Source organism: Nicotiana tabacum, chromosome 17, assembly GCF_000715075.1.
Source record: "Nicotiana tabacum cultivar K326 chromosome 17, ASM71507v2, whole genome shotgun sequence".
Taxonomy (NCBI): Eukaryota; Viridiplantae; Streptophyta; class Magnoliopsida; order Solanales; family Solanaceae; genus Nicotiana; species Nicotiana tabacum.
This window is the reverse complement of record NC_134096.1, coordinates 136,232,868-136,246,822: the sequence shown is the minus strand read 5'-3', so window position 1 is coordinate 136,246,822 and position 13,955 is coordinate 136,232,868. Positions and strand designations below refer to the sequence as shown.

Below are 13,955 nucleotides of genomic sequence, written 5' to 3'. Positions count from 1 at the left end.
TACTATTTATTAACAAAATAAAATGGCAGGTTGACTAATAGGTACATCATGATTGCTACAACTAACGGTTTAAGAAACAAGAGAGGCCACTCTAAAATTGTCTTGAGTTGATTATCATGCATAATTAAGGAACTACTCAAATTTTCTGATTTCAGGGTGGCACAAGTGAAATTGACGACAGAATAGAGGCCTACATTTACACAACAGCACCTCTGCAAATACAGAAAACAGAAAAGGGACCAAGAAAGATCACCTACACTTTGCACAAAAAAAAATAGTCTGAACTATATCATAAGCAAAGGAGAAGAGACGGGCGTACTTTCTCCCAGCACTGACTTAATAGCAGAAATCATGCAGTTGCCCATGGTAATTGCGTAGAGGGTTAAGGCAAAGCATCGTTGGATTCAAAAAGGCAAATCCACTAAATCAGGTCAACAAAAGTTTCAAAATAAGATACAAGCTAAAAACTTTGCTAGTTTACCCTGTGAAACAAAAACCATTCATATTGCCAATGGCGCAGTAATGACACTGTAGAACCCCGAATCTCCTAGTGTTTCTAAGTTGGAACTGTAATATGCATCACGGCTAATGTGCTTAGCATCCATGTTTTGGCTGAGACAGTAAGGATTAGATGATATACAGGAGTCATTTGCAGCACTCTACTCATGATCACCAGATAATAGTCACAAGCATATGTACATCGATGACAGAATGAAACTATTTCACTCGCTCTTTAGTTTGAACAAGACTGCTCAGTACTCAAATGTGGTTGCTGAACCTTGATTCTGTCAATACTGAGCACATCCAGATAAATTTTATCACAAGTGAGAAAAATAATCATATTCAGCAGAAGAGATGAACAACACTCAAATTTTTCAAGACAAGAAGCAAATGCAAAGCTAGGAAATTTTAGCAGATACAAAACTGAGAAAAGAGATATTCCTATTTAACCATATAACATTTTATCTGGAGAATTTACCAAGTATGTTTATATCAAAGAATTTGTGCTAGTGCAAATGGTGATAGTGTAGGAGGTAAGGGATAAGAAAGAAAAATTCAAATCTCAACTACAACAATTAATAACATAGAGAAGCAGATAAATAGCTAATACGTGCATTCACTAAGATGGGGAAAAACTGAATTATTCCACTCACCATTCAAGGTCCTTTAGATCAGCTACAGCCTTCTCCAGTGCATATAGAGCCATCTTCTTCACCTAAAGCAGAAGGCGAACATGAAATATTATACCCCCACAGCAAATACCGGTAACGAACTTCATAAACAAAAAGGAAAACTTTAAAATTCAAATAATAAAAAGGTATAAGTTGTACTTTCCGCCCCCTCCTTTTTTCCAGTTTTCCTCCACCTAATTTCACTTTACAATGTTCTTCCTCTATGTTCAGCAAACAGCAAAATTTATCCTCTCCACTATCTTGATTTATATTTCAGTCTATTCTCATCTAGGCATAACCTCTTCTTCCACAGAACTACGACTAATATGTCAATTAGCTCAACTACTACTGAAGATACCCACTGTAACACCTAAATTATCGATTAGCTCGAGTAAATTTAAAGAGTTACTGAAGATCATCAACAGAAGTATTAAGCATGCCTCTGGAATCAAAAAATAGAACTCACCTCCAATTTGTCCTCTTTAGCCCTGTGCTTTCCGGGAAGAAGACGAAATTCCTCAGTCAAGCGAATGCACTCGCCCACATTTTCAGGTGAGACAAAATCAAGAGCAACCTTTATACATGACTGTAATGCCCCCAAAAAATAAGGATTGAGGCAGATGAGATAAAAGGGGAAAACAGAATCATGATACCGAAGAAGCAAGAAATGTTATAAATTTATTCATGTGTCTCGCTAGTGTGTATTAAGCCAAGATCACAAATATTTCGCCATACCACACTTCCTGTTCAACCTGCTAATTGTAATAGCCAGGAACAGTTCACAGTTGTAACTTAAAAGTTTATGTAAGAGTTCTATCGTGGTGATATGCACTTTGATAGTTCCAGTAACGCAATTGATTGCATAAGCAAGAAGTAGCCTCGAAAAAATGAGTTACAGGAAACAAAAATTTATAGCTGTTACTAGGTACAGAATATTTGCTATCAATCAGATATGTGATGACTGTATGTTGAGTTCCATCGTTAGCATTTTGCATAAAAAGGTTTCCACTATAAAATTCCAAAGGACATCAGAAGATTATAAGCAGACAGTGTTGAGGTTCATGTAGCATGGATGTGCATGAAGATGAGAAGATAACATCAGAGTTGTTTTAAGAAATCTATCATGCCAAACCCGTAGTGAAAAGAAAATAAGTTAATTTTCCAATCTTTTCTTATGCCTCTGGTTCATTTTCCCCTATTTCTTTGTGCGTGACTGGGCATTTTTTATCAGGTTGGGAACTGTGGACGAAGCAAGCAATATGGTCCATGTGAAATAGCTTCTATAATTAGGTTCATGATTAAGAATGATATGGCATAAAAGTGACAAAAGAATATTGTACCTTAAGATTTCTAACTTGATGGGGACAACCAGCAGGTATGAAAACTGCTTCTCCAAGTTTTTGTACAAATGTCCACGGTTCAATGCCTATAGTACCAAAATAAGTTACTAAGGAAAGCACAAGACCGATGAAGTTTAAATAGGTACAGCACTAACCAAACTCTTGCTTGAGTTTCTTCTTGTGATATGCGGTTAAGTAGAAAACTTGATCATGAATTGGGTGAACAACCTACAAAGTTAAATTAACAAAATAATAATCATTGATGACGAACATTTCAATTAGATAAATTCTTAAATGATTTAGCAGCATCGGAATGTGTATGTTCTATTTACGACCCAAAAACAAAATTTGACCAGAGAAACAGTTAAAGAATTTGATAGAAAAAATAATTCTTGCAACTACATATTGCACTTTACAAGTTAATGATCAGCAAAGTAAACAAGATAACACAAGTATCACCAGCCAGCATGCACTGGCATGAAAAAAAACGCTCCTAAGCGCTATACTAGTTTACTTTGTTTTCTTTATTTTTCAAGGATATATCATTTGTTTATGTGATTGAGGAGAAAAACACCGCATATACAAGTTATGTACAAAAATGACAAGATCATGGAACGAGACCTGTTTCTCTACAGAAAAACATCCAAATTCCAATCCTCACAGCTCATTGGAATGTCTCATGTACTCCAAAAGTGAAAACAAAATGAAGCAAACCACATACATTCACATAAGTGCTTCCAATTCCCTAAAATGCTCTTCTTCTTTTTTATAAAGTAAATAAATTTCATTAAAATGTGCACAAAGCCCGTATACAAGAGGTATACCCAAAAAAAATTGGAAACCTGCAAAAAGAGTTGGTTTTTTTACAAATGACACAAAATCTTCTATACAACAAGGAACCTCATAGGTGCACTGAAAAGAAATAAGGGATAAGAGGCTAGTGGCTACTACTCAACTGAACAAAGCTCATCTCTACACCTTCAAAAGCTCTTCTATTTCTCTCTCTCCAAACAACCCACATAAGTGGGTAACACTCCAAGCTTGCGCCTTCTCTTCCTTCCCCCGCACTAAAACACTCTTCTTTTTCTCCCTTACATTTTATCCGTATCGCCAATGGAACCACCTCCCTTTCTATCCTTTTTCTTTGCACTTCTAATTTCCATCCAAGTATCAAATATTTCACTGTTTGTGGCATTAGTCATTCAATTCCGAACTTATTAGATATTGTGTACGACACCTGATATAAGTGGTAAACATTCCATATATGAAGCAACATGTCACAAGTCGCACTTTGGAGTTGTGATTTCGGCCAAGAACTGGTGAGAAAAGGCTCTTCTGATTGTCTGACGTAGATCTGTCTACTCGGGCAACTTAGGCTTTTTAATTTTAAGCATATATAAGGGGGTATAGGTGATGAAAGCTCCGACCTGCCTCCCCCATACGTGCTGCCACCAAGCTGTATAGAACGAGCTACCTTGGGGGCAACCTCAAGGGCCTGCCTAGATGACTCAAAGGAGTGTCAAAGGTATCCATATGAGTTTGGAAACTCTATGGACGGCGCAACGCCTTCGGGCTAGCGTTGGGCATCAGCGCTGGAGGCTCGATGTGTGGGACGGCCAGCCCCGCGGGCTGCCGAATGTTGGAACGAGACCTCCGTGCCGATTGGATACTTGACGCACTTGTCATAGGGGCATCATGTGTCGACTTGTGAGCATGGCTTGGGTTCAACCATGCAAGCAAGGGTCCGTTGGCCTAAAGGTGCAGTTGTGGGGCGACACTGCACTATTCGGGATGGAAGCGTGTCGCGAGGGCAATGTATGGGCATGGCACGAAAGACGCGCATGACAATGGCCAAGGGCTAAAGGTTGCCTTACTCGGGCGAGGCACGAGCTAGTCGCGGATGCACTAGGCGAGTGTCAAGCTTGAGGATTGGGCTGTGCACGCGGGAGCGATGCTCAGTCTTGGGCGAGGGACAAGACATGTCCTAAGCCAATCCCCCAGGGCGCGCATGGATTGTGATCCTAAGATGAAGCGCCACGACATGTCTAGGGCCAAAGGCCTAGACATCTTACGGGCGGCACAAGTTGGGGCGAGCCTACGGGCAAGCCCCACCAACAGGCACAGGATCGTGCTTGGGAATCCTGCGATAGGAAACAGGCTGGCCTGCAGCGAGGGGAACTGCAGGCGCCGCACGGGCGAGCAGGTGCCGCTACCCAATGTAAGGATTTGGGCATGTGACAAACAGCTTATATAAATTCCTCAAATTATTAAACTAGAACCCAATGTTGTCGTCCTAACGTAAATGAGACTTATCTTCGCACTCTGGGAACCCAAATTGCAGTGAGAGGAAGTCGCTTATTCTCCCTCTCAAGTAATATGTTGTTAGTATGACTAGAATGCGAATGCCCAACGTCCCGTCTCTATTGCTTTCCCATCTCCAAGTGTCCCTTTCCATTAATGAAAGATTTTGGTAGTATAGAACTTCCAACAACCTATTGAGTTCTTCCATTAATTAATCTTGTCAGTTCCTCCTGAAAGTTTGATCCCCACACAATTGCACCTCGCCATACTAAATATATGATAAATGACTGCTCTCAGTTGACTAAAGATGTTGAACATGGATGGAAATGATTCTCGTCGATTGTTATCACCTCATCATTCTATTTCCGGAAACTGCTTTATTCCTTCTACAACTAACAGTTTCAAAAGAATCTTCCCCCCTTGCACTATGTTCTTCAATGATGCCACTCAATATGGTTGCTTTATCAAATTATTCTCCAATTCCCTCCCTAGACTTCACATTCGTAAAAAATGACCCATATCCACAAAGCGTGCCTACACTCCGAACCTTCATATACTAATAATATATTGGACACTCTTGAATCCCCCTACTCCAAGACCCCCACTTTTATAGGGGATGAGCCTTCTTCCATACAACATGATGATACTTTTCCCCAGCAATCAATATCCCCCCCCCCCCAAAAAAAAAAGATTCTCTTTGTATTATCTAAAACTCTGTGTTAATGTAGCCGGTAGTGATAACAAGAACATCTAATATGTAGGACTACTGGATAAACAACTCTATCAGAAACCCCCCCACCCCACCCCACCCCCCAAAGATAAATATCTGTTTCGTCACTCTGCTAAGTCTGAGATTCTTCAGCCACTGTATTCCATATTGTATTTGCCTGGTCTCTCCCAAACGACAATCCAAATTTGAGTCAATATTGCTAATTTTCACTATTATCGATATCAACATACAAGCGAAAGACTAAGAAGACTATTCTTTTTCTCTCTGCCAGTCCTTCCACATTGTTCACATCTCCCGCCAGTGCAATTTCACATTTCTTTAGATTTATTCATACTCAAGACTACTTTAAACAATAGGCAATAAGTTCTTTAGATTTAAAGTCGTTTCGTCTCCACAACGCACATCACAAGCGTATCAACTGAATAGCAGATTATATACCTGTATGTGTTCCCTTATTGCTGCATAGTTTTAGGTACTCAACCGACATAGGCATATTCATCATCTTGCTAAGTGCTGCAATTACTGGTATGAATAGCGCGTCCCATAGATGATCCCCATGTTGCAAACCCATTGTCCTTGCAGAAAAACATGTTGGGTTCCCATTATACCATGACCTAGTGGTTTTAGTTCCATTTTGGTGCACCTACAAGGTCCCTACTTGTATAGATGATTGGTGACTTTTGTAGACAATCATATTCCGATGTTCTCTACTCTTTGATATACTTGTTTACAGGAGGTTTTTCTCCAAACATCAATAAAATTATTTACCTTATAAAAAATATAACAAATATAACAACAATAATAATAACGATAATAATAACGATGATGATAATGATGACGGCGATGATGATAATAATAATAACAACACGAAAATAGTATATTGAGATTGCAAACATATCAATGAGACTCTCATCCCTATAAAGGTGACTATTTATACTCTTTTGGTTTAATCCCTAATACTTTATCTATCTTTAAATGATATGTTTCTCACCATCCAACAATTCAAATAAATGCAACTAAACGCTACCATCAAAATTGACATGACATCTTACAATTAACTATCCACTTTTTCACATTTCAAACTACTATTTCATATTCCTTTACATATTAATTCGAATTATTACTCTTAATAGTAGAACAGGTCAAAGTAGGACACGTTTAATGGATTGAAGGAAATTCTTTCTTCACACTTATGCATATGCTTCACATTAATGAGGTATGCACCTGGTCCACCGGAGAACCAAGCGTATGCCTGAATTCCTTGTAGTGCTCTTTAAGATATTCCTCGAGCTTGGGAACATCCTGTCTCCTAAAGATATCCCAAACTGCACCGCCATTTTCTTCCTCTGATCCGTCAAACTTGTTTCCAAGAGCAACCACCTGATCAGAAGATAAACTGCCCTCCAATTGCACATTCCGCTCAGAGGGAAAAGAATCACTCGCTTTTTCTTGTTTTGCAGATGCAAAATCACTCTTAGGAACTAGATGATCATCTCTATTGGCATTATAGAGTTCTTCTTGAGCGTATTTTTGCTTCAACTTATCAATTTTTGAAAGCTGCCACTTATCAATAGTTACATCAGCAGTATGCGTTAAAACATTCACCTGCAACATGAAGAAAAATAGCAAGTTAATTTTTACAATTAAAATAAGACTGGAAAATGGTGTGAAACAATATTAAAAGGTAATTTTAAGTTCTTCAGAGTTACAAACAAATACCACCAGGTTTAGGAGAAGGAAATCCCTGCATTGAGTTGTCAATGCAAGATTCTGCAGGTCTCCAGTTTTGAAGGTGAATATAGAGCCCACCTTAATAGTTCTACTTTTAGGCATAAAAATTGATCTTTCATCTGGGAAACTTATGTCCAGAAAAGTCTATTCTTTGTGTTACTGCATGTGAAACAATAGTTCTAGTCCTGAGAACTCCTGTATCTTTTCCATAAGTTGAAGCTTCTCCGAGTTCGCTATACGTTTCTCCAAGTTCAGTAGCTCTTTGTGTAAATCCAGTATTATTATTTTTAATCAGTAAATCCAGTATAATCAATTATGTTCCGGATATAAAGTAGAACCTGATTTTCTTTCTTCCTTATCTTTTTCTGTTGCTTTCAAAAATAAAACTTAAAGGTGTATAGCAACGGGAGATTTAATATGTTAAAAAGTAATTATGCTAGATCAATTGACACTATGTTAAATTAATAACTAAGTTTTGTATAGCCACCCCTCCAGGCCTGTTTTCACATAAGTGTGTTCCAGCATAAGATTTAAACAGTTTCCAATGACATCAAAGGTCAGTAATTAATGTGCTGGAGACCAACTATTCAACTCATAATGCCTACCGCATCAGACATATCACAATGAAGCTTTGTCACAGAATCTCCGCGTCCAAGTTCCTCGGCAAATCCATATGCTATATATGTTTTTGGACCCAGATCTGGCTTCAGTATACCATCTGGAAGTTTGGAAGCAACATTAAGAATACCAGAATGGGGATGTGTGTATTCTTTGTATGGCAAGGCTCTAATGAATTCTGCTCCATGCCGTGGCAACCGCTCCTCGAATTCTGTAGATGGGGGCCAGTCCTTAAGCTTAAGCATTTCGGGCCAGAAACTTGGGTGCCTTCGACCTTCAACATAACCCTTAAAAAATTGATGAATATTTATATCCACCTGAAAGACATGAAGATAAAGAGAAGCTTATCTCAGCGCCGATTAACTGAAGACACATTTTAATCAGCTAGTTTAGAGCCATGGTGATTCAATCAACCAAGAAGCATGAACTCCCTGAACTAACAATATCACATTTCAACTGAACCTAGCTTTAATTCTCTGATGATCTTTTTATAGGTAGACCATGTAGTGGTATAACCATCTCATCCACAAACGCCCATTTAATGCATCACTTCTCATTTTGGAACTTGCCAAAGTGTTAGGCCACTCTGACTGTAGGAAAACGTATTTAAACATTTGATGAGATGCTCTTTCTGCTCTTGTTATATAAAACTTCAGAGCATAACAAATTAATTAATGAATCAGTTTGGCGCATGATCAATAACACTAGCATCACTGTATCAGAAAAGGAAAAAAATGGATAAAGAAGAAGAATTATCTTGCCTCAAGTTTATACATATCAATTTCAGGCTTGAGTTAGATCAGACAACACCCAGGCTACGACATCTGAAAGCTACATTGGATTCTCTAAATATCATTGTTTGGCACCAATATGGAAGTTATAGCTAATTGCATCCGAGGAATAAATTATGCAAAACCCATAACATTAATTGATATCACTTATATGAAAGGAAACCTACTGCCAGATGGCAGCTGCATATCATAGCAATAACTCATATTCGGAATATATGACTCTTCAAAGACCTGGTAACTAAACGAGAAAAAGGAGCACATGATTGTAACTGGTTACATATCTCTCATAGAAAAATGTGCACTTGCATAATATAAATATAATGTTGTAATTCCAGAAATTACTTACTCGTGTTGGTTGAATCCTGCTTGAACTCTTAAAGTTTTGGTAGATTAAAGTATCAAGCGCAAGTTCTAACAAAAGATTATGAGTCCAGTAAGACAGGAAATAAAAGAGAAGGGACCATCAAAGATGATGCACCTCACACCAATCAAGACAATCAACTGCTGTCACCACCAAATCTGATGAGCCCTCCTTGATTGCTATGTTACGGAATGCACGCCACATGACCATTGGTTCCCAGCTTAATCCAGACGCAAGTTCAAGAACACTGCTTACAATAACAGGTTCTCCCATTCTCCAATGTGTCTGGAAGTGTTCCAGGTACCCTTCCTGTATGTCTTTTGCAGAAGGACAGAACAAATAATTGTCATCAGAACAGGATCTGGAAGCTGCTTTTCTTCTACTTTTAGAGTTACAGGAACAATGTTCTTCAATGGAGCGGGTCTCATTGGCAGAGGAATTTGCTTTGACTAAGTTTTCAACCTCCCTCTTTATCTGTTGAATCCGCTTTTCACCAAAGAAACTCTGAAGCACCAGGCGATTATTTCCACAACCACCTCTTTCCTTTGGTGGGCAAGGGATATCACCAGTTTCTGTCGCTTTCCACTCAGGGAGCTTTCTATCTTCATCTGCACAATCTGCATTATTGGTCAAGAAGGAAGAAATTTTTACAAGATAAACATGACGCAATTGATTTTCCTCCTAGCAGGTAAGGTTTTCATCTATTATGAAACTGAACAAATACCACTACCTCACCTCCCAGAAAACAACCTTCTCGAATTTCCTGACAGCAGGCCAGACAGAGATCATAAGAACAAATCGAACAATTTCTATGGAGATCAATAATGGAGGTGTTGCAATTGTTACTGCGATGAAACATAGCATATTAAGGCAATGGGGAAGACAACCAGGACCAAGGGAGAAATAGTGCAAGACAAAGAAAGGGGCATACCAGTAAACGCGCTCATCCTCATAACAGGTAGCTTTTGGTATTGTCACCCGTGACAGTGACAATCCTGCACCATAGCCACCACTTTAAATGAGATATTCGGTAAATACTTTGTCAAAATACAAAGATTCACCAGGAAATAGCAGCAGAATAGCGACAAAAAACCATCACATCACAGGAAGTTTACCACCTAGAAAAATGACCAAAGTTTCTTTAAGTAATAACATCTTGTAAATCCACCCCACACTTAAGCCCTCATGGAAACGGGATTAAAGTTTTGTATCAAGCTGACTAAGATATATAAATGGAAAGAAATAATATTTCAAGTGAAGTTGCATTATGTTGTAGTTATTACAAAGAAACATATCTCAGGCATTGCTAAGTTGCTGCACCCCATTCGAAAGGCTTCCCAACTATTTGGTAATAAGTCAGACTTCTTAGAAAGGTAATAAGATTTAGTAACTTGAATTCAAGTTACTGCCCTATGAACTTTGGTCTGGCCTCTAAGCTTTCTTCAAGCTACCAATGCCTTCAACAAAAAGCATGATAGCAGAAAACTTGTGCAAACTAGTCAACCTAAGAAGGACCAAATAATACCTCAGAACAAAGGCCATGTGGACAAATATCAGCATGAAAGGCAAAAGTCCTAAAAGGGTACACATATATCACCAGGAGACCATGAAAAAGAATGGTATGCATAATACCTTTTATCTTTGCCTCCATCTCCTTTTCTATGGTTTGATCACGGATAAATGCTCTCAAAAATGGATGAAGTGCATTCACAAGATACTTCAAGCATTTAATTTGTTCGTTGTTTTCCAGTGGTATTCCTAAATATTTTGGATCCTGTAGTATAAGGAGTAGATAATGCATCAGCATGCCGCAATCACAAGCCCGGAGGTCTGTAGCAGAAAGTGGAATGAAGAAACATAAATGTGGCAAAATCTAACCTTAGGGACAATATTTTTGCGTAAACAATCTTTGCAATTGCAGTTCTCACGACAAAATGGGCATTGCTCGGCAATTGCTTCCTCTGACAGATGAGGGTACCTACATTGATGATTCAAAGAGAAAAACGTTTGCAAATAGATCACCTACATCCATTGATGATTTGAAGAGAAAAATGTTTGCAAATAGATCACCTACCAACAAAATAAAAATATATGTATATGTATATGTGTGTGTATGCATGTTTGAAATAGCCAACAGATTCTACGTTCAGATTGGCGCTTGTTCAGCAGTATTTTTGTTATTTAATTACAGTTTCAAACTATAAGAGGCCCCTGATTATCTTTACTAAGTTAAATCAATAAATTCATAATGTAGTCAACGGAAAAGAGAAAAAAAACATTTGCAATGTCCAGGAATATGAATAGCAGTTGTTAACTAGTCTGATCCATCTTTCAAGCTAGTCAGTAGGAGGTGGATTCATGAATAGGTTACGCCAATATCATCCTGTGGAGAAAAGAGAATTAATTGGCATTCTACTAAGTAGTTCTCCACAGGCATCCCCTCAGTAAACACTAAAATATCCGGTGACTGAACAGCTGAGCCAGTTAGACCATTCAGGTGGGCAAGATATCGCTATTGTGGATCAACCTCCACTTGATCTAGCTCTGTGCTTTACTAAACATCTGAGAGACGTAGCCATGTAAAATATAAAGTGGCATTGCCTTAGATTAAACCCTCCATCCCATACCATAACATTAATGCTGTCATGGATATTATATGGATATGTTGTCCATAAACAACATTACTTAGAATGAAGTACATCTACAAACCAGAATGACACCAATTAAATGACTGCAGAAGGAACATAACATCAAGAACTAATCTATCTAATCATTCAGAAACACAAAGCAGACAAAAATATTGTAATTTTCCATGTGTAACTTAGGCATTTGATAAGGGAGTTGTTATCAAGTGTTCTTATTCCATGTGAACTTCCCAACCAAAGCACAGACGCCCACTAGTAAAAAATCAGAACATAAGCCACTAAAATGGATTCCTCTCTGCTATCAATCTACAAGTATGCTGTTCAGTTGAAATATGAGACGCCGCCAAAAAAGAAGCTTAGATACCCTAGAACAATACTCTTTAACGTAAAAAACAGAATTTCAGTAGCCAAGAATAGTGAGAAACTCTCAAAGTTAAAATCAACAAACTATTACCATCTCTGAATACAAGGGCTACAATATCGTTTGAGGCAACCCTTTCGACACCTAACAACCTTTCGATCACTTTTCATGCACTGATGGCACATCTGGCAATCATCATCTGAGTTCTGCTTAGTAAAATGATGTCAAGTTATGGTCAGTAATTACAGCTTACAACAGAAAGAATAAGTCCTGAGTAGAGCAAATCAACTCACATCACGATCAAAATGCCTCCTTCTTTTGTCGACCTTCTTGTTTTTACCCTTATTACTTCTTACGCCCTTTGGATCTTCAAAGTAATCCTGTTCATCATCACTCTGCTTTTTCGAAGAAACTTTCACTCTTTTCTTCTCTGGTAATTTTCTGTTGTTTCTCCTAAGTAAAGATGCAGTTTTAACACCTTCTGCAAGAGATTCCAGTGACTTAGCTGAATGCTTCCTCTTTAAATTACAAAAGTTACCATCTTTCTCCTCCTCGGCACTTGGAGTATCCTCTCTATTCCCCTTTAACCTCATTTTCCTTAGCTCACATCCGATCCCTTTTTTAACCACTCCACAAACCTTCTCACCTTCAGGTTTATTCTCGTAGCCATCCCTCTCAACATTCCCATGTTCTTCTTCCTCTTGTGAAATCCCTTTCATTCTATGCTTTTCTTTCGAAGAAGATTCAGTCGTGACACACTTTTCAGCAGATTTGATCAAATTGGAACAACCTTTCTCCTCTGATTCATTGGCACTGTCATTCTTTTCCTCTTTCCTTCCCGAAAATCCCTCATTAAACAATAGATCTTCCTTCTTTTCACCCTTACCCCCTATTTTTATCTGATCATCTAAACTATCCTCATTTTCAAATTCCACACTACTATCTTTCATCATCGTCAACGATGTAACAACCTCATTCTCCTCGAAACCTTCTCCATTTCTCCCCATTTTCGTCTCACATAAAGGAGATTTCTTCACAGGCTTTACATCCTCTGGTTCTTCACTTAAATCATGCGTCTCACTCTCACTAGAATCACTCGTATCGCTGTCCCTTATTAGATTGCGTCTTGCCCGCAGTTTCTTCTGCGGTTTCACTACGGATGACGACTCCTCTTCTTCTCTCCTTCTCACCGTCTTGACCACTGAAACCCTTTTCTCACGGCGTAAATGTTCTATACGTGGTTTAAGAAAATGCTTCTGGCACAGGGATTTACCTTGGATCCTGTAGCCGTTGCACCTCCATTTCTTGCCGTCTGACCTTCTGCAACGGAGATCTTCCGGCGGCTTCAACCCCAGCTCCATAATCGTCTCGTCGTCCCACCACTTGTCCTCCTCTTTCCCCGGCCTCATTCCGACCTGTTGATCGTACTGGTTAAGGTTTGGGTTGTGTACGGTTTTGTTGAAAATGAGTTTTTAGAGGGAAAGTGAAAGGGAGGAGAGAGGAAAGGATTTCATATTTTGTCTTGGTTTTCGTGTGTAGTACTATGTAGAGGTAGAGCATTAATTAGTTCTGAGAAATACATTCTGGAAAGGAAGTTTCGGAATTGGGATCAACACAAAAGTTCCTTCTCAAATGAAAGTTTTGGCATGACATGAATAGTTAATATTCTATCTCGTTTATGTGAAAGTGTTTATTGAGTATTATATAAAGTTTAAAAAATAAATGGTGTCTTCTGAATTAAAATCAATTATTATATATAAAGTATCAAAAAAAAAAATTAAAATGAGTAGCGTTGAAAATAAGGTTAAATAGTTGGCACAAAAGGAAAATTGTTCTTTTTTAAATATATAAAAAGGTGAAAGCATGTCATATAAAATGAAACCTATGAGTGATTTTAAAGCAGGT

At 38.4% G+C, this 13,955-nt stretch overlaps 1 protein-coding gene across 1 annotated transcript; it reads right to left on the bottom strand.

Annotated features, from left to right (window-relative positions):
- Window positions 1-398: 398 nt before the first annotated feature.
- LOC107801811 (lysine-specific demethylase JMJ26) lies at window positions 399-13,674 on the bottom strand. The gene is made up of 14 exons (XM_016625202.2): window positions 12,344-13,674; window positions 12,144-12,256; window positions 10,923-11,022; window positions 10,677-10,818; window positions 9,976-10,039; window positions 9,780-9,889; window positions 9,162-9,661; window positions 7,880-8,209; window positions 6,768-7,148; window positions 2,668-2,740; window positions 2,513-2,598; window positions 1,639-1,758; window positions 1,155-1,216; window positions 399-794 (listed from the first exon to the last, which is right to left on the bottom strand). Exons 1-14 carry the CDS (start codon window positions 13,457-13,459, stop codon window positions 734-736), a joined length of 3,258 nt encoding a protein of 1,085 aa, XP_016480688.1. The 5' UTR covers window positions 13,460-13,674; the 3' UTR covers window positions 399-733.
- Between the last annotated feature and the right edge of the window lie 281 nt (window positions 13,675-13,955).